General features: G+C 42.1%; 1 protein-coding gene across 14 annotated transcripts in view; it reads left to right on the top strand.

The window, feature by feature from the left end:
• Positions 1-20,138, top strand: part of WDR27 (WD repeat domain 27) — a 251,268-nt gene that overhangs the window by 5,606 nt on the left and 225,524 nt on the right. For 10 of the 14 annotated variants that reach the window (XR_010134419.1, XM_063708008.1, XM_055391692.2 and 7 more), the window contains exons 2-3: positions 7,199-7,380; positions 7,495-7,690. Coding sequence is in view for 13 of the 14 variants with exons in the window: in XM_063708008.1 (XP_063564078.1) it covers positions 7,502-7,690 (189 nt within the window). In the remaining variant the exon portion in view is untranslated. The remainder of the gene's footprint in view (positions 1-7,198; positions 7,381-7,494; positions 7,691-20,138) is intronic. The other 4 variants (XM_063708010.1, XM_063708012.1, XM_063708004.1 and 1 more) reach the window with 1 other exon arrangement.

The following is a 20,138-nucleotide window of genomic DNA, read 5'->3' as shown; positions in this document are numbered from 1 at the left end:
GGTCTTCAGGTCTTCGGATTGTCTTTCTCCTATGACCCTGGGCTCTCTGACCCCAAACCTTTCACCAAACCCGTTTTGATCGGACAGCTTTTTATATGTGTGCAGGCATACATGTGTGGGCACGTTTGGGTGCATGTGTGGGATTCTTTTTGTGCATGTGTGTATACAGGTGTGAGATTTTGTGTGTGTGCATGCATGTGTGTATGTGATTTCTTGCTTCACAACTGCCCATACCTTAACTTCTTCCTCGTAAGCTTCACTGTGCCATTCTTCCCAAGATGATCTAGCACCATCTCAACCCTTGGGTCACCCTGGACTCTTGCTGTTGATTTCTTGTTCTAGTCTTACTTCAGGGTTCAGTCCCGATAGGACACAGATCACTGTGTAGACGTATGCAGGGAATTGTCATTTCGTTTCTACAGTTTTCATTTTGTAGGCACTTGTATTCGTTTGTTAATCCTGCTGTGACAAACTAGTGCAGATTTGGTGGTTTAAAAGCGCAAATGGATTATCTTACCGTTCTGGAGGTCACAAATCCAAAATGGGTCTCAAACTGCTAAAATCAGGGTGGCATTGGGGCTGGCTCCTTCCAGAGTCTTTGGGTGAAAACTCCTTTCTGTGCCTTTTCCAGCTTCTAGGGCCACCACAGGCCTCAGCTCCTGGGTCCTTTTTCTGTCTTGAGAGCTGGTAACCACAGCAGGTTGAGTCCTTCTCACAGTGCATCATCATCCCAACTCTTCTCTCTCTAGCTTAGTTAAAGTATTTAAATTGAATATACCTAGAGAATCCAGGATAATCTCTCTTCTGAAGCCCATCTGATTAATAACCTCAATTCCCTTGGCTGTGTAGCCTAATGTTTGCAGAGGTTCTGGGGATTAGCATGCAGACATCTTAAGGAGAGTGTTACTCTGTCACCACCGTGCCCCGGGGTATTTAGACTCCTCACCATTCAGCTCATAGGTACTATTTTATGTAATTGGTGCAAAAGGGCAACGCTGGGTGCTCTGTAATCATTTAGAAATGAGAGAAACAAGATGGCTTTCTGAGTGTTACCCTCTAAAATGGACACACTGTGGATTAGAGAAGCGATGTCTGTTTCTTCCACAGTTACTTGAAAGAAATTTTGGTGCAATGCCTAGAGGAAGCCACAGTTGATGTTTCAGCATTTGACATAACGTATCCAAAACAGAATCTATGCTTCTCCCCTGCCAAACCTGTTCTTCCCCAGCTCAGTAAGTGGGGTCTCTTGTTGTTCAGGCCAGAAAGCTAGGAGCCACTCCTGATTCCTCAAATTCCTCTTCAGCAACCAACCCATACTGGCTTCCATCAGTCCTAGCTCAGAAATAACATGCGGTGTCCATTTGTTTAAACCCTGCTCTTAGGCTCCAGCACCAATGATCTTTTGAAAAATAGAAGTTTTAAACTTGTAAATATTTATTCCATTAAAGTTTTTGTTTACCCTTCTTGATATTTTTATACTTCTAAGCATTACTATTTTTGTTGTCTCAGCATCCACATCCTGTTTGGGCAAAAGCACCTGGATTTCCTCTGGGCTACCACCCTTCTCCCTCTGCTGGCCGGGACTCAGTGGAGAGGTCTGTGTCCCAAGCCTGACTTCTTGGCATCATTTCATCCTTCTGATTACATGATTAATTCAAACATGGAAAGTGTCTCAGACTGGCCCAGACTCATGAGAAATGTTCAAGGATCAATGGAAAGGGATGCTTTCTTCCCCAGCACCCTGCAATGTGGGAGGCCACACTCGGGTGCTGCCGCCCATCTTTTTGCCACTGTGTAGGAACAGACAATGAGCAGCACCTAGACAGGTGGGAGCTGAGGGTTGGGGAGACCAGGGGGCCGTCCTGACGGTGTCGATGAAGCTGCTGTAGCCAGTCATGTGCTAACTTTTTAATTACACATTAAACTCCTTTTCTCTCCATTGGATTAGGTTGAGCTTGCTTTCTTTTCTGAGACATGAAGTAAACTTATTTTTCAATGTCATTTTTTAAAACATCTGCATTGTATTCCACTCAATGTAAGAACTGTTGCTACATTTCATATTATAATCAATGTTATGATGGACAGCCTTGAAGAAATACATTTGGGAAAGGTAGAATGATTTACTTGTTATAAATTTATAAAAGTAGAATTTTTGATTGCCAGATAGTTAAGTTTATGTCAGTTTATTCTTTTACCAGCAGTGTATGTGGAAATGTTTCTGTGTGCGTGCGTTGATGACTTATTTATTTATTTATTTTTTTGAGACGAAGTTTCGCTTTTGTCACCCAGGCTGGAATGCAACAGCGCAATCTCGGCTCACGCATACTCAGCCTCCCAGGTTAAAATGATGATACTCCTGCCTCAGCCTCCCAAGTAGCTGGGATTACAGGTGCCTGCCACCACGCCCGGCTAATTTTTGTATTTTTAGTAGAGAGGGGGTTTCACCATGTTGGTCAGGATGGTCTCAAACTCCTGACCTTGTGATCTGCCCGCCTCAGCCTCCCAAAGTGCTGGGATTACAGATGTGAGCCACTGCGCCCGGCCTGACTGTTACATTTAACAAGGCACAAATACATGTTAATTTTATTTGTTCTACGGTGTAGTTTAAGTCCATTCTTTCTTTGTTAACTTTCTGTTCTGATGACCTTTCTAGTGCTGTCAGTGGAGTATTGAAATTCCCCAGTATTATTGTGTTGCTATGTCATTTCTTAGGTCTAGTCATAATTGTTTTATGAAGTTGGGAGCTTCTGTGTTAGGTGTGTATATATTTAGGATTGTGATATTTTCCTATTGGACTAATCCTTTTACCATTGTATAATGTCCCTCTTTGTCTTTTTTTTTTTTAAACTTGTTGCTTTCAAGTCTATTTGTTTTGTCCTATGTAAGAATAGCTTTTCCTGCTTGCTTTTTGTTTCCATTTGTGTGGAATATCTTTTTCCTCTCCTTTACCTTAAGTTTATGTTAGTTCTTATGTGTTACATGAGTCTCTTGAAGACACCAGATACTTGACTGGAGTATTTTTATCCATTCTGCCATTTTGTATCTTTCCAGTGGAGCACTTAGACCATTTACATTCAGCGTTAGTGTTGAGCTGTGGGGTACTGCTCTATTCATTATGTTAGTTCCTGCCTAAATACCCTTTTTTCATTGTGTTATTGTTTATAGGGCCTGTGAGATTTACGTTTTAAGGAGGTTCTTTTTTGGTGTATTTCAAGGTTGTGTTTCAAGATTTAGAACTCCTTTTACCATTTCTTGTAGTGCTAGCTTGATAGTGGCAAATTCTCTCAGCATTTGTTTAAAAAAGACTTTATCTTTCCTTCATTTGTGAAGCTTAATTTTGCTGGATACAAAATTCTTAGCTGACAATCATTTTGTTTAAGGAGGGTAAAGATATGACCCCGATCCCTACTGGCTTGTAAATTTTCTGCTGAGAAGTCAGCTGTTAATCTGATAGGTTTTCCTTTATAGGTTACCTGATGCTTTTGTCTCACAGCTCTAAAGATTCTTTCATTCTTCCTGACTTTAGATAACCAGATGACTGTACCTAGGTCATAATCATTTTGTGATGAATTTCTCAGGAGTTCTTTGAGAGAGTATCAGCTGCTGTGTTAGAAGGGGTATATAAGCTTTCCCTAAGTTGGCAAGGGGAGGCATTCTGGTTTCTCAGGTGATGAGCAGGGCCATAGGGTTCCCAGGAGTTTATGTCTTTTGTGTTTGGCTAGCAGGGTGGGTAGAGACAAATCATCAGATGGGGGCAGGGTTAGGTGGATCTGGGCTCAGAGTCTCCCTGGGCAGGGCTTGCTGCAGCTGCTGTGGGAGACATGGGAGTGGTTCTTGGGCCAATGGAGTTATGTTCCAGAGGGGATTATGGCTGTGTCTGCTGCATCACATAGGTTGCCAGGGAAGTGGGGGAAAGCCGGTAGTGAAAGGCCTCACCCAGCTCCCATGCAGTTTGTGAAGCTGGTCTTGCTCCCACAGTGCCCAGCTAACAGCACCAGATTTAGATGCAGACAGCCTGTGTGTAGGACTCAGCCATGCCCCAGGCCATAAGTTCTGCACTGAGAAAACGAGCATGGCTGGCTTTCAGGTCTTGCCCCTCCCCATCTGTCCACAATGTTGGCAGCTCCTGTGCTCATATCTGTAGCACTTCCCTTTTACCCATTCCTGATTCTGCTCAAGGAAGTTCATGCCCAGTCTAAATTATCACATAATTCATTTGGAAGCTTCTTTCACCCTATGACCTCTCCCTAATTCCTCTGGCTGTCTTTTCTGAGGGAGGACCCCTATGAGATACAGTCAGGGATGGCTTCCCTGGACTCGAGCTGGAGACTAGGAGTGCCTACAAGGCTCTTCTCACTGCTGCTTCTACTTTTATATTTCGCTTGGCTGCCTAAATATGCTTCAGCTCTAGGTAGGGTTACATCCTTCTCCTGTGATATCGATTTTTAGATTCCCCAGTGGGGGTGTGTGTTTGGAGGCAGTTTTCCCCCCTCTCACATTTTGGGAACTCACAGTTTTTTGCCTGTCTCATGGAATTTGCAGTGGCCTGCCGCTTCTTTAAAAGGATCTGTGAATTCTTTCATTTTTTTTGGTACATTCCTGCAGTGGTTCTTGGAACAAAACTTCACAGTATGAGTATCCACATGCCTTTCAGTCCATCCTAGTGGGAGATGCACATTAGTCCTGTCTCCTAGCTGCCGCCTTCTTGCCTAACCACTTTAAAGGGTTACTGTAAGAATGATATAATCTGTGTACTCATATATAGAAACCTGCTTATTAATGTCTACAGAAGTGGTTTGTAAACTGCAAATTGGCATACAAGTACTATTATTTGTAAAATGCTGCTGAATTCTATAGGAATTACAGAAGAGAATAAGATAATTATACTACAACAAAAGTTTATGTTGAAGAAAAAGATGGAACTCAATCACAATTTGATGAGTGTATTATTAGCATTTTTGAAACAACTGTAATTTTTTATGTATTCTTCGTCTGTCTCCGAAGATGTTTTATGTTTTGGAAAGCAGTGGATCTGGTGACAGCAGCTTCGTATTGTTCCCTCAGGACACATCTGCCCAGCACCTACTGCCATGCTCAAGTTACAGAGTCTACTGAGTAACCGTGGTAGCTTTGGAAGGTGTAGCTATTTTCATATGACACTCAAAGTATCTTTGCAAATATTAAAAAAAAAGTGAGATAAAAATTGTGAATTGGAGACAAATGTGCTTTAAAATAATGTACACATGCTTTTATTTTGTTTTTCTCCAAATATTGAGAATTTTCAAGCCTTTAAAAATTACCTTTTTAAAAAATTTAATTTAATTTAATTTTTTTGAGATAGAGTCTCGCTCTGTTGCCCAGGCTGGAATGCAGTGGTGCGATCTCGGCTCACTGCAAGCTCTGCCTCCCAGGTTCACGCCATTCTCCTGCCTCAGCCTCCTGAGTAGCTGGGACCACAGGTGCCCACCACCACACCCTGCTAATTTTTTGTATTTTTAGTAGAGACGGGGTTTCACCGTGTTAGCCAGGATGGTCTCGATCTCCTGACCTCATGATCCGCCCGCCTCGGCCTCCCAGAGTGCTGGGATTACAGGCGCGAGCGACCGTGCCCGGCCTCTTTTGAAGTATTTTCAGAAGATGATCTCGAGTGGTCCATTCTCCTTTGCCTCACTTCTCTTGTGAAATTCTGCTCCCCCCTGCACACAGGAAATTGTTACTGCTGCCCTGCCTGCAGCACAGAGGTGGTACTGAGCGGTCATACTTTGCACTGGAATGTCAGACTTCTCAGTCAGGGGGCTGGGAGGCAGGCAGCGGAAGGTTCTGCTGATGAGTAGCACCCTACAGTGCTCTTTCTTTCTCTGCAATTCCTGTCTGATCAAGGGTCCTTCAGACAGAGGATTCCATCCTAGCAGTCTGGCCATGGATCCATGTCCCGCTGCCTCCTAAGGGCAAAATAGTTTAGATTGTGTGAAGTGCTGGGAAGGAGGTGGATGGGGTAGGGGGGGCAGGGATGGGAGCCAGCTCTCAGGGGCCTCTGCTGAGACCTGGAGAATGGGAAGAGCTCCCAAGGTGCAGAGATGAGGAGGAATGGAATATGAAGATAAAGTGTGCGTCCTGAGGCAGTAAAAGCCCTGCTGTGTTGTAAGAGCTGGAAGAAAGAGTAAATAGAGTAGCAGTGGAGGGAGGAGCTGGAGAAGAGGAAGAGAAAGGCAGAGGCTGGGTTAGCAGAATCTCTCAGGGCCAGCACGAGGAGCACACGGGTGGATTTTTCGAATCCACGTGACCAGTGTGATGGCTGCATGGGTGTATCCTTTGAATCCACATGACCAGCATGAGGGCCTCATGGGTGGATCCTCTGAATCCATATGACCAGCATGAGGGCCTGATGGGTGGATCCTTTGAATCCACATGACTAGCATGAGGGCCTCATGGGTGGATCCTCTGAATCCATATGACCAGCATGAGGGCCTGATGGGTGGATCCTTTGAATCCACATGACTAGCATGAGGGCCTCATGGGTGGATCCTTTGAATCCACATGACCAGCATGAGGGCCGCATGGGTGGATCCTCTGAATCCACATGACCAGCATGAGGGCCGCATGGGTGGATCCTCTGAATCCACATGACCAGTGTGAGGGCCTCATGGGTGGGCCTTTGAATACCCACAGCGTGCATGACCCCACTGGATATTTGGGTGCTTGCCCATCACTTTCTAAGCAGGTCTGTTGTCTGTGCCTTCAGATGCATCTATTGCCGGCCTGCAGTGGGGTGTAGGGTACAACAGAATCAAGGATGACCCCAGTGCCATTCCCACATGTTTCTGAAGTGATTATGCTGTGAAGTTAAGTGTAAAGTTGGATGAAGATCTGAAACTTTTCATCTTTGTCAGTGTTTCATTAGTTTATGCTTTATGAAACATAGCCAGTGAATCACTGATTATAGAACCTGTGGTAGCTTAACTGTAATTACATACAGTGTTGTGAAATTGTTGAATCAAGCCCAGGTTAGTTATGGGAGATGCGGGTTCCAATTGCAGTTTCCTAACAACTGATTTGCTGTGGTCAATTCAGAAAACAACTTTGTGTCTTAGTCATTTCAGTAACCAACGTTTAGAACGCTAAGTGCCACAGCGCTGCACCCATGCCACATGGATCATTGTTTAGTCTTTGCCTCTCAGTAACTGTTCTCATTTGACAGTTGTGGAAGCTGATCGAGGAAGCCTAAGCAGGCTCTGTGAAGTGGGAATAGTGGTATTTGAGTCAAGGTTTGCTTAACTGGAAAGCCCGTGAGAAGAATGGAGCAGTTGAGAATGTGGAAGCTCCAGAGTTTTCAGCAATTTCTCTTCTTTTTTCTTGGGATGAGGAGAGGTGAATAAATAGGTATGATGTGGTATATGTGTGTGGTCAAACTAGTAACTATCAATAGGTAATAGACTTTTTTTCTGTATTAAATATGATACCTATAGTCATCTTATATGTACTTTTTGTTTTTAGATTGAAGATGGAAAATCCCCAAGACATTTTCTCGAGTAATGGTGGCTGTCTAAGTGATATAGTTATAGAAAAATACCTGGTTGAATCCAAGGAGTCTGTGTCTCATGTTCAGCTTGCTTGCAGCATGCAGGACTGTGCTTTCCCTTTGGATGGAACTGAACTTTGTATATGGAATACTAAGGATCCTTCTCGTCAGGTATTGAACGAGTTACATGTCCAGTGTCATGAAGGCCTTGCCCTTGTCTCTCCATGTCTTTGATGCTGTTCGGACAGCATTACCCTCTGTGGATTCAGCTACCAACTGTAGGAGAAAAATATAGATAAAAACATTATATATATTTTTTTATTTTTAAATTTTCTTTTATGTATTTTATAATATTTTTATATTTAGAACACAAGTGATCTGGAATTAATTTGATAAGTTTCTTCAGTAAGAAACTGATTGAAAAGGTTCATCTTAACATAATCAAGTCTCCTACATTCGAATGTTTAGATTGACGTTTCTCACTTTTTCAGTGAAGTATAAACTACTTAGAAAAAAAAAGTTCCACATAATAAGTGCATGTTGTAATGACTATAACTAAATGAATATGCTCAGGTAACCACCCCTAGATCATGCCTTTTCTCCGTCAATGCCCACTTCTCTCCTCCCCAAAAGGCAACACTATCTTGACTTCTAATACCACAGGTTAATTTTGCTTGTGATGAACTTTATATAAATGTGATTATACATTACTTACTTTTTGTGCTGGTTTCTTTGATTAATCAGCATGTTTATGAGGTTCGTCTATGTTGTTCATTTTCATTGCTACACAGTATTAGGATTTATTAGGTACCACTGTGCCGTTTTTGAAAGGCTAAAATAAAAATACACTTTTATTATAGAGTAATAAGTAGAATTACATTCTACTTATGTAAATAGACCACACTTTATCCTTTTTTATTATAGAATGATAAATAGAATTACATTCTACTTATGTAAATAGACCACACTTTATCCATGCTTCTGTTGGTAGACATTTGTTGTATTTCAGTTTTTTGGCTGCTAGATTCTTTCCTATGTCTTTTGGTGCACACACACATAATTGCTGAGTTGTAAAGGATACATAAGCAGTTGACTCTTGAACAGCATGGGTTTGAACTGTGCTAGTTCACTTATACATGAATTTTTTTCAATGCAATGTGGGTCAAAACTATAGAATTTTCAGGATATGAAAACTGCATATTTGGAGGGGCACCTTTTCGTATATGTGGAGTCCACACAGCCAACTGTGGGATGTGGGTGTACACAGATTTTGGTTTATGTGGGGTTCCTGGAATCAATCCCTCATGATAGTGAGGGATGTCTATATTCAGTAGATAATGCTAAGCAGATTTCCAAGTTGGTTGTACCAATCTGTATTTCTTCTAATGGTGTGTGACTTTCATTTGAACCATATCTTCACCTACACTTGTTTATTTTTATTTTAGCCTTTTGAAAAGGGCATAGTGGTACCTAATTATAATTAGTAATTCTGTGATTATTAAAGAGGTTTAGCACATTTTTGCACATTGGCCATTTAGATATTGTTTTTTGTGATATATGTTTTCGAATCTCTTGCCATTTTTTTCTATTGGATTATCTGTCTTTTTTCTATTGATTTGAAGGAGTTGTTTATATTATAAATATAGGCTTTCTGTCCCTTTAGTTAGCATTTTCTAGAGTTTTATGTAAATAGAATCATATGGCAATTTAATTTTTATTGACATGTAATAGTTGTACATATTTTGGGGGTATATGTAATATTTTGATACAAGTATACAATGTGTTATGATCAAATCAGGATAATTGGGATGGCTATCACCTCAAACATTTATCTTTTTATTGTGTTGGTAACATTATAGTTTTTTTTTTCTGGCTATTTTGAATTATATAATAAGTTATTATTAACTGTAATTTTCCTACTGTACTCTTGAATACCAGAACTTATTCTTACTATCTAACTGTATTTTTTATCCCTTCTCTCACCTCTTTTCACTCTCCCCAATTCCCTTCCCAGCCTCTAGTAACCACCATTCTACTCCCCACTTCCACAAGATCCACTTTTTAAGTTTCCACATATGAGTAAGAACATGTGATATTTGTCTTTCTGTGCCTGGCTTATTTCATTTAACATAATGACCTCCAGTTCCATCCATGTTGCTGCAAATGACAGGATTTCAGTCTTTTTTATGGCAGAATAGTATTCCATTGTGTATATGTACCAAATTTCTTTATCCATTTATCTGTGGATGGACGCTTAGGTTGATTCCATATTTTGGCTGTTGTGATAGTGCTGCAATAAATATGGGAGTGCATTATTATATAATGTAATTACTTGTCTCTTTGTACAGCTTTTAACTTGATGTCTGCTTTATCTGATGTAAGTATAGCTACTCCTGCTTGCTTTTGGTTTCCATTTGCATGAATATATTTTTCCATCCCTTCACTTTAAGACTATGTGTGTCTTTATTGGTGAGATGAGTTTCTCGTAGTCCACATATAGTTGGGTCATATTTTTCTTTTTATTCAGCCAGTCTATATCTTTTAATAGGGAATGTTATTTATTTACATTCAGAGTTATTGATAGGTAAGTACTCATTCCTGTCATTTTATTGATTGTTTTCTAGTTGTATATCTTTTGTTCGTTACTTCTTCTCTTACTGTTTATTTTTTCAGTTGGGTGGTTTTCTATAGATTTGATTCCTTTGTCTTTCTCCTTTGTGTATTGGTTCTACCAGGGAGTTTTGTAGTTTTCCATGTTTTCATGATGGTGGTTATCATCATTCTCCTTCCAGATAAAAGACTCCCTTGAGCATTTCTTGTAAGACCAGTCTAGTGGTGATGAATTCCTTGAGTTTTGTCTCTGAAGATTTAATTTGTCCTTCATTTCTTAAAAATAGCTTTGCTGGGCATAATATTCTTGGCTGGAAGTTTATTTTCTTTCAGTACTTTGAATATAGCAACCAATTCTCTCCTGAACTGTAAGGTTTCTGCTGAAAAATATGCTGTTAGTCAACTTATATGTGACTTGATGCTTTTGCTGCTTTAATTTTTTCTTTGTCTTTCGATTTTGACAATTTGACTATAATGTACCTCTAAAAGGACCTATTTGATTTGAAACTATTTGGTTATTCGAGCTTCCTGAACCTGGATTTCCATCTTTTCCCCAAGACTTGAGACGCTCTCTGCTATGATTTATTAGCTATGTCTTCCTCACCTTCTCCCTTATCTTCTTCTGCTAGAATGCCCATATTATGAATATTTATTTGCTTAATGATGTCTCATAAATCACATAGGCTTTATTCTTTTTTATTCTTTATTTTTTTTTGTCTGCTGGTATTATTTCAAAAGTCCTGTCTTCAAGTTCAGAAATTCTTTCTTCAGCTTGATCAAGCCTAGTTGCTTAATCTAGTTGTTAAAGCTCTCAATTATGTTTTTAAATTTTATTCATTGAATTCTTTAACTCTAGGATTTCTCTTTGGTTCTTTTTAAAATAATATCTATTTCTTTGTTGAATTTCTCATTCATATCATGAGTTGTTTTCCTGATTTTGTTGAATTGTCTATCTGTATTCTCTTGAATCTCAGTGAGTTTCCTTAAAATTATTATTTTGAATTCTTTTTCTGACATTTCATATATTTTCTTATGATTGGTGTCTGTTACTGGAAAATTGTTGTTTTCCTTTGGAGGTGACTTTTTGTTGTTGTTGTTTGTTTTTGGCTTTTTTTTTTTTTTGATTTTCATGGTTGATATGTCCTGACATTGATTTAAGAGCATCTGATGGGAAAGTTGCACCTTCCAATTATATGGAGCACGTTTCATAGGGATTTATTTGTATGAATGGGTCCTGAGGTGTCAGTTTAGTGGGGTCTTTTGGTCTTGATTCTAGGTGGATGTAGTAGTGTAGTATCTGTGTGGTTTCTTCTGTTGTAATCCACACTAGTGGCATTTATGAGTTTCTCAGTGGCCTTGACTAAGAGAATTTGTGGTGATGGTTGTGTAGCTTTGCCAAGGATGGGTTCACCTGGTATTTCTCAGATTGGGGGTACACATGTACACATAGGGTCAGCCAACTTGGGGTCTGGCTTGCTGGGGTTGGGGCCACAGGGATGTTATTGTGGCCAGGAGCATGGGCACATGGTTGCTTGGCCAGCATGGGGACATATCTGCTGGGGCAGCTCCTGGGGCTGTTTCTCCAGCATTGGACGTAGGCACAAGGCTGCTCAGCTGGCTGCGGGAATGCCCATTAGGGGTGGCCCATAGAGCTGTTTCTGAGGCTTTGTAAGTGGGCACACAGCTGCTGGGTTTGTCTGAGAGCATATCTGCTGGGGGAAACCCACAGGGCTGCTTCTCAGTGCCAGGACATAGTCACACAGCTTATGGCTGCTTGGCTCACCTGGGGGTATGTCTCCTGGGTGTGGGCACAGGGCTATTATAGGCCCAGGACGTGGGAACAGGGCTGCTCAGCCCGCTTGGTGATGTGCCTCCAAAGGCAACCCATGGGTCTTTTTCTTGAGTCTGAGATATGGGCACATAGCTGTTTGTTGGGCCTGGGAGCATGCTTACCATAGTCAGCCTGTGAGACTGTTTCTCAGGCCTTTATTGGAGACTCGGGGACATTGGGCAGCCCAGAAGTATTTCTTCTTGGGGCAGGGATGCCATAGGGGTGTTTCCCAGGTCCTGAGCACAGGTGTTTAGCAACTCTGCTGGCCCAGGGGTGAATCATCTGTTAGGAGTCTCAGGAGCCTCTCCTGCTTTGGGGAGGGTGTGCAATGGTTTGGCTAAATCAAGGGCAGGTTTGTCCTGGGCAGGAGTGCTGGGTTGTTTCTCTGGCTGGAAGTGCAGTGGCGAGGGTTGGTTTCTCTGTTGTCCGGGGCCAGACTCACAGCCGATCCTGGTCCCAGGCTCCATGCAACTGGGGTTGTGACATTCAGCCACTCATGTGGGCTTGGTATAGTAAAGATGGAGCCCCAGGGCTGGAGAATGGCAGTGACTTCTGGCCCCCAGAGCAGGGCATGTTGGAGAGGCAGCTCTGGTCTCAAGATGGTGCTGTGCTACAGCAGCTTTGGCTCACAGGGTGGGTGGGGAGTGAGGAGTGCACACTTCGTGCTCCTAATCTGGGGTAATGCAACAGCATGAGTTTCCAGCAGCTCCCAAACTGGGCTCAGGGCTTGCAGGGACTGTGGGATTCTCCTGTTGTAAAGACTTCAGGTGTTTGTGGTGGTGATGTGGGTGGTTGGGGATCTTTTGCTTACCTTTTCCTTGCAGGGGGAAGTCCCATCTGACGCTGGGCAGATTTGACCCAGGCAGGGGAGTTGGGACTACAGAGGCCAGGTACCTCTATGCTGCTCTCCTGGACTTCCAGTCACCACAGGTGCATCATCACTTCCCCTGCTGTGTTGCAGTGCTCTTCCTTCCACACTCTAGTCAAATCTTAGCTTTTTATTTATTGCCTTGTTTTTTTTTTCTTTTGGAGGGGCACAAGTGCCAGGTGTCTCTAGTCAGCCGTCTTGCTGATATCCCTTAGTCTAGTTGTCAGTTTCTCCAGGTACAGTATGCTTGATTGGCATTTTTTTTTCTTTCCCTGAATATATCACTGCCTCCCCTCACTTCTTGCCTGTAAGGTTTTTGCTGAACAGTCTGCTGCCAGGCATATTGGGTCTCCCTTGTATGTTATTTACTTATTTTATCTCACTGCTTTCAAGATCTTCTCTTTGTCTTTGACCTTTGAAAGTTTGATTATAATATGTCTTTGGGTATTTTTATTTGGGTTGAATCTTATTGGTAACTTTTGACCTTCCAGTACGTAGATATTTATATCTCCAGGTTTGGAAAGTTTTCTGTTATTTCTTTGAATAACCTTCTACCACTTCGTCTTCCTCAGTTCCTTCTTTAACTCTAATAACCTGAATATTTGCTCTTTTGTTGTCTCATAGCTCCCATAAGCTTCTTCATTCCTTTTCATTTTCTTTTTTCTCCTCTGACTGTGTATTTGCAAATAGTCTGTCTTTGAGCTCACTGATTCTTTCTTCTGTTTGCTGAATTCTGTGGTTGATGCTATCTATTGCATTTTTCATTTAATTATTTGTATTTTTTAGCTCCAAAATTTTTGATTTTTTTTTAAATTAATCTCTGTTAAGTTTCTTTGGTGATTTCTGAGTTGATTCTCTGTTTTTCTAAATTTTCTTGAGATTCCTTAAAACAGCTATTTTGAATGATTTGTCTGAGGGACCACTCATATTCATTATTTTATGGTCAGTCTGTCGCAACTTATTTTGTCTGTTTGATGGGGTCATATTTTCCTGAGCATTGCTGATGCTTGTGGACATGTGGTTACGTCTGTGCACTGAGGGATTAGGTATTTATTTAAGTCTTCCTAAGTCTGGCTTTGTTCGTGCCTGTCCTTCTTCAGAGGGCCTTCCAGGGATTCTACATAGACTGACTGTTGAGTTCCCTGAGCCCATGACCACTGCAGCCATCTCAGCACTAGAGGATGCTTTAAGCACAGGATTGCTGCGAGTCTTGCAAGAACTCTGAGGTTGACACAGCTTTCTGGCCCAGATGGACCTGGGTAGGACTCAGCATGGGTACTGGGGCTCTGTGGGAATGCTGACCAGGCACCTGAGTCCAGAATGCTGTCCTAGTGGCCCAGACAGGTGTGTCACCCAGCAGGTCTCTGCACAGGTGAGGAATGGGAGTTGAGATTGGGAGTCCATGGATAGTTTTCTAACAGCAGTGAGAGGGGCCAGAACTGAGACTGGGTCCCCTCAGGATCTGCTGTGGGATGGAGGTTGGAGAGCTGATTTTGTTGGCTCAGAGAGTCATTTGTCTCCCAGGGGGACCCTGCGCCAATAAGATAGTTTCCCAACTGCAGCAGGATGGGCTGGAGCTGAGATTGGGCCCGTCTGGGATCTGCTGTGGGACAGAGGTTGGAGAGCCTGGTCACATTGATTCAGAGGGTTGCATGTCTCTGAGGAAGTCCCTGCAGAGATGAGATAGTTCCCTGATTTCAACAGGAGGAGTTGGAGCTGGGACTGGGCCCCCTTATGATCTGCTATGGGTGGGAGACTAGAGAGGTCTAGTTGGCACAGAGGAGCATGCATCTCCTAGCAGGTCTCAGCACAGATAGGATAGTTCCCTGAGGCAGCAGAAGAGCCCAGAGCTGAGATTGGGTACCCTCAGGATCTGTCATGGGAGGAAGTGTGGCGAGCCTGCCAGGGAGGGCTGAGACTCCCAGGTTGCAAAATACGGGCAAGTCTCCCTGTGGGTCTTTGTGTAAGCAGCTCTTACCTGGGACCTCAGATGAGGGAATTGGAGCCAAGCCACAGGGCAGCTTTCAGGTTCATTGCCTAGACCATTGTCAACAGGCAGATGAGCCCTTCCATCAGTTAGTAGAGCGTGTGATTCCTGCCAGACCCTTTGGCTGTTGGTTTTGTTTTCAGGGTCAAGGCCAAATGAGTTGGTAACCAAGCCCCTTGGAGGACTGGGCCATTTCTGGGCTTGAAGCTAAGAGCACGCTTAGTGAATCAGCCACCTAGGTGTGGGTCTGAACTCTCGAAATGACCTTCTAAGATCTTGGCTCTGCTGGGGTTTCACAACTTCCACCTGAATTCTGAGGCTCTTGTAGAGAGACTTTGGACCATGGATGGGTGCAGAATTTTTGTTATTGTCGGGAGATATGAGTGGGTTAGCTTCTATTTCACCAGCTTGGTGATGTCCGATACTTACTCATTTTGTCTGGCTTTCTTCACTCAGGATAATTGAGATCCATGTTACTGCATTCAGTAGTTCATTCTTCTTTATTATTGAGTAATATTCATTGTATGGATATACTATACTTTATGCATTCTCCTATTGGTGGGAATTTAGATTATTTTTAGTTTTTGGCTATTGCAAGTAACACTATTAGGAATAATTGTGTTTGTGTCTTTTGTTTTATAAATGTCAGTTAGGTTGAGGTGGCTAATAGTGTTCTTCAAGTCTTCTATATTCTTGAGGATTTCATGTCCAGTTGTTCAATCAGTTATTGAAAGAGGCATATTGAAATCTGTGATTCTATGAACTTATCTGTCTTCCATTAGTTTTTACTTCATGTATTTTGAAACTCTGTTATTAAGCACATATGTGTTTAGTATATTTTATGTCCTCTTGAACTGACTTCATTTATTATAAAGTGATACTGTTTTTTGATCCCTTGTAATATTCTTGCTCTGAAATCTTCTTTGGCTACTTTCTATTTTCGTTAATGTTAGCATTGTATATCTTTCATTTCCTCTCTCACAAATTTTATGTTTTTGTTGTCATGCATTTTACTTTTGCATATGCTACAAACCTGACAATCCATTATTACTTTTGTCAAACATTCAGGGATCTTTTAAAGATATTTAAACAATAAGACAAATATCTTCTTTTTTCTTTTGAGATGGAGTCTTGCTCTGTCGCCCAGGCTGGAGTGCAGTGGCGCAATCTTGGCTCACTGCAAGCTCTGCCTCCCAGGTTCAAGCGATTCTCTTGCCTCCGCCTCCTGAATAGCTGGGACCACAGGCATGTGCCACCATGCCCGGCTAATTTTTTTTTTTTTGTAGTTTTAGTAGAGACAGGGTTTCACCATGTTTGCCAGGATGGTCTCGATCTCCTGACCTCGTGATACACCCGCCTCGGCCTCCCAAAGTACTTGGATTACAGGCGTGAGCCACTGCGCCTGGCCTTTTCTTTTTTAATTTTAAGGCTCTTAAATTTAAGAAGGAAAAATATCTTACACATCTACCCACGTAATTATATTTTTGGTGCTCTTCATTCCTTTGTGTACATGCATGTTTCCGTCTGGTAGCATTTTCCTTCTGCCTGAAGTATTTTATTTAACATATGTTTCAGTGCAAATATGGTGATAAATTATTTCAGCCTTTGTGTGTTTAAAAAAGTTTTTATTTTGCCTTGTTTTTGAAAGGCATTTATATTCAGTAGAGAATTCTAGTTTGACAGATTTTTCTTCAGGTTTTTAATACGTTGCTCTTCTATCATTTCAATGAGAATTCTGTTATTATCTTTATCTTTGTTCTCATGTATACAATGGGATATTTTTGTCTGGCTGCCTTTAAAACTTTCTATATTACCAATTTTGAACAATTTGATCATGCTATGTTTTGGTGTATTTTTCTTCATATTTCTTATTCTTGCATGTATTAGGCCATTTCTGCATTGCTGTAAAGAAATACCTGAGACTGGATAATTTATAAAGAAAAGAGATTTAATTGGCTCATGGTTCTGCAGACTGTACAAGCATGACACCAACGTCTGCTTTGCTTTTAATTAGGACTGCAGGAACCTTACAGTCATGGCAGAAGGTGAAGAGGGAGCAGGTACTTCACAGGGTGAAAACAGGAACAAGTGGTCAGGAGGAGGTGCCATGCACTTTTAAATGACCAGATTTCATGAGAACTCACTCTCTGTGGTGAGGACAGCATTAAGCCATGAGGGATCAGCCGGCATGACCCGAACACCTCCCACCAGACCCCACCTCCAACACTGGGGATTACATCTCCACATGAGATTTGCAGGGGACGTGCAAACTATATCATTCTACTCCTGGTCCTCTAAATCTCATGTCCTTCTCACATTGCAAAATATAATCATGTCTTTCCAACAGTCCCCCAAAGTCTTGTCGACGAAAAGAGTCAAACTTTGTAAAATATTTTAAGAGATTTATTTTGAGCCAAGTATGAGTGACCATGGCCAGTGACATAGCCCTCAGGAGGTCCTGAGAACATGTGCCCAAGGTGGTCAGGGCACAGCTTCATTTTATATATTTCAGGGAGGCATGAGACATCAATCAAATACACTTAAGAAATACATTCATTTCATTCAGAAAGGCGAGACCACTCAAAGCGGGGGCTTCCAGGCTATAGGTAAATTTAAACATTTTCTGGTTGACAATTGGTTGAGTTTATCTAAAGATCTGAGATCGATAGGAATGTTCAGGTTAAGCTAAAGGATTGTGGAGACCATGTTTTACTGTGCAGAGTAAGCTCTCAGATAGCAGACTTCAGAGAGAGCAGGTTGTAAATTGTTTCTTTTTGGACTTAAAAAGGGTGCCTGGCTCTTAGTTGATTATCTCCTGGATCTGGAAAGGAAGGAAGAAAAACAAAGGGAAAAGGGGTTTCTCTATAGAATGTGGATTTTTACCACAAGAGACTTTGCAGGACAATTTCAAGGTATGGCAAGGAAATATATTTTGAGGTAAAACATTTTGATTTTCTTCCTTGTTATGCCAGAGTCAGGTTGGAAAGTCAGCCACGATAGAAAGGGTCAAATGAAACTCATCTGTTGAGAATTTATGGTTGGTAGGGCATGACTCCCCAGACCCCTTAGAAAGGAATTTGGGCAAGACAAAAAAAAAATCAGAGCTTAATCCTCAGCCTTAACTTGTTCCAGCATCAACTCAATCAAAAGTCCCAAGTCCTAAGTCCAGAGTTTCATCTGAGACAAGGCAAGTTCCTTCCACCTATGAGCCTGTAAAATAAAAAACAAGTTATTTACTCCCAATATACAAAGGGATTATAGGCATTGGATAAACATTCCCATTTCCAAAGGGAGAAATTGGCCAAAAGAGAGGAGCTATAGGCCCCATGCAAGTCTGAAACCCAGCAGGACAGTCATTAAATCATAAAGCTCCAAAATTATCTCCATTGACTCTGTGTCCCACATCCAGGGCACACTGGTACAAGGGGTGGACTCCCAAGGCCTGGGGCAGCTCTGTCCCTGTGGCTTTGCAAGGTTCAGCCCTTGTGGCTGCTTTCACTGGTTGTTGAGTGCCTACGGCTTTTCTAGGAGCAGGGTGCAAGCTGCTGGAATATCTGCCATCCTGGGGTCTGGATGATGGTGCCCCTCTTCTCACAGCTCTAGTAGGCAGTGCCTCAGTGGGGACTCTGTGTGGGGGCTCCAACTCCACATTTCCCCATGGCACTGCCCTAGTAGAAGCTCTCTGTGAAGGCTCCACTCCTGCAGCAGGCTTCTGCCTTGGCACCCAGGCATTCTCACAAATCCTCTGAAACCTAGCTGGAGGCTGCTAAGCCTCCTTTACTCTTATACTCTGTGCACCCACAGGCTTAATACCACATGGAAACCACCAAGGCCTGTGGCTTGCACCCTTTGAAACAGCAGCCCAAGCTGTATCTGGGGTCCTCTGAGCTGAGGTCAGAGCTGGAGACGGGAGCAGTGTCGTGAGGCTGTGTGGGGCAGCAGGCCCTGGCCCGCAAAACCATTCTTTCCTCCTAGACTTCAGGGCCTGTAATGGGAGGGACTGCCTTGGAGATATCTGGAATGTCTTGGGGGCCTTTCCCATTGCCTTGGTTATCAGCCTTTGGTTCTTTTTTTAGTTACACAAATATCTGAAGTAAATGGTTGCTCCACAGCCTGCTTGAATTCCTCTCACCAAAAACAGTTACTTTTTGCCACATGGCTGGGCTGCAAATTTTCTGAACTTTTATGCTCTGCTTTCCTTTTAAATATAAATTCCAACTGTATGACATTTCTTTGCTCCCATTTATGGTTGTATGTTGTTAGAAGCATCCAGGAGACGTCTTACATGCTTTGCTGATTAGAAATTTCTTCCTTCAGGTACCCTAGGCCATCACTCTCAAGTTTAAGCTTCCACAGAGCCCTAGGGCATGAACAGAATGCAGCCAAACTCTTTGCTGTGGCATAGCAAGAGTGACCTTTGCTCCAGTTCCCAGCAAGTTCATTTCCATCTGAGACTTACTCAGCCTAGACTTCACTGTCTTTACCACTATCAGTGTTTTGGTCACAGTCATTTAACTGGTATCTAAGAAGTTCCAAAGTTTCCCTCAGCATCTCGTCTTCTTCTGAGCCCTCCAAACTCTTCCAACTTCTGCTGGTTACTCAGGTCCAAAGCCACTTCCACATTTTTAGGTATCTTTATAGCAGTGCCCCACTTCTTGGTACCAATTTTCTGTATTAGGCCTTTCATGAATTGCTATGTCAATGAAAGCATCAAAGTCTGTAAAATATTTGAAGAGATTTATTCTGAGTCAAATACAAGCGACCAGAGGCCCAAGGCACAGTCTTGAGGTCCTGAGAACATGTGCGTGATGGTCAGGCTACAGCTTGGATTTATACAATTTAGGGAGACATAAGACATCAATCAATACATGTAATATGTACATTGCTTAGGTCCGGAAAGGTGGGACAGTTCAAAGTGGGGGCTTCCAGGTCATAGGTGGATTCGATAATTTTCTAAATTGCAATTGGTTGAAAGTGTTAAGTTATTGTCTAAAGACCTAGACTCAATAGAAGGAATGTCTGGGTTAAGATACCGGATCGTGGAGACCAAGGTCCCCAATATACATAAGAAGCCTCCAGGTGGCAGGCTTCCGAGAGAATAGATTGTAAATATTTATTAGACTTAAAAAGTGCCAGAGTTTTAGTGGATACTCTTCTGGATCAGGAAAAAGGCCTACAAAGGAAAGGGGATCTTCTGCAGAATGTAGATTTTTCCCCACAAGAGACAGCTTCGCAGGCCTATGTCAAGATATGGTAAAGAAACATAATTGGAGTTAACGTATTTTAATTCCCTTCTTTATCTGTCATGTGATGTTATGCCAGA

This window comes from Gorilla gorilla, chromosome 5, assembly GCF_029281585.2.
Source record: "Gorilla gorilla gorilla isolate KB3781 chromosome 5, NHGRI_mGorGor1-v2.1_pri, whole genome shotgun sequence".
NCBI lineage: Eukaryota > Metazoa > Chordata > Mammalia > Primates > Hominidae > Gorilla > Gorilla gorilla.
Note: the sequence above shows the minus strand (reverse complement) of the source record. Positions and strands in the feature narration are given on the sequence as shown.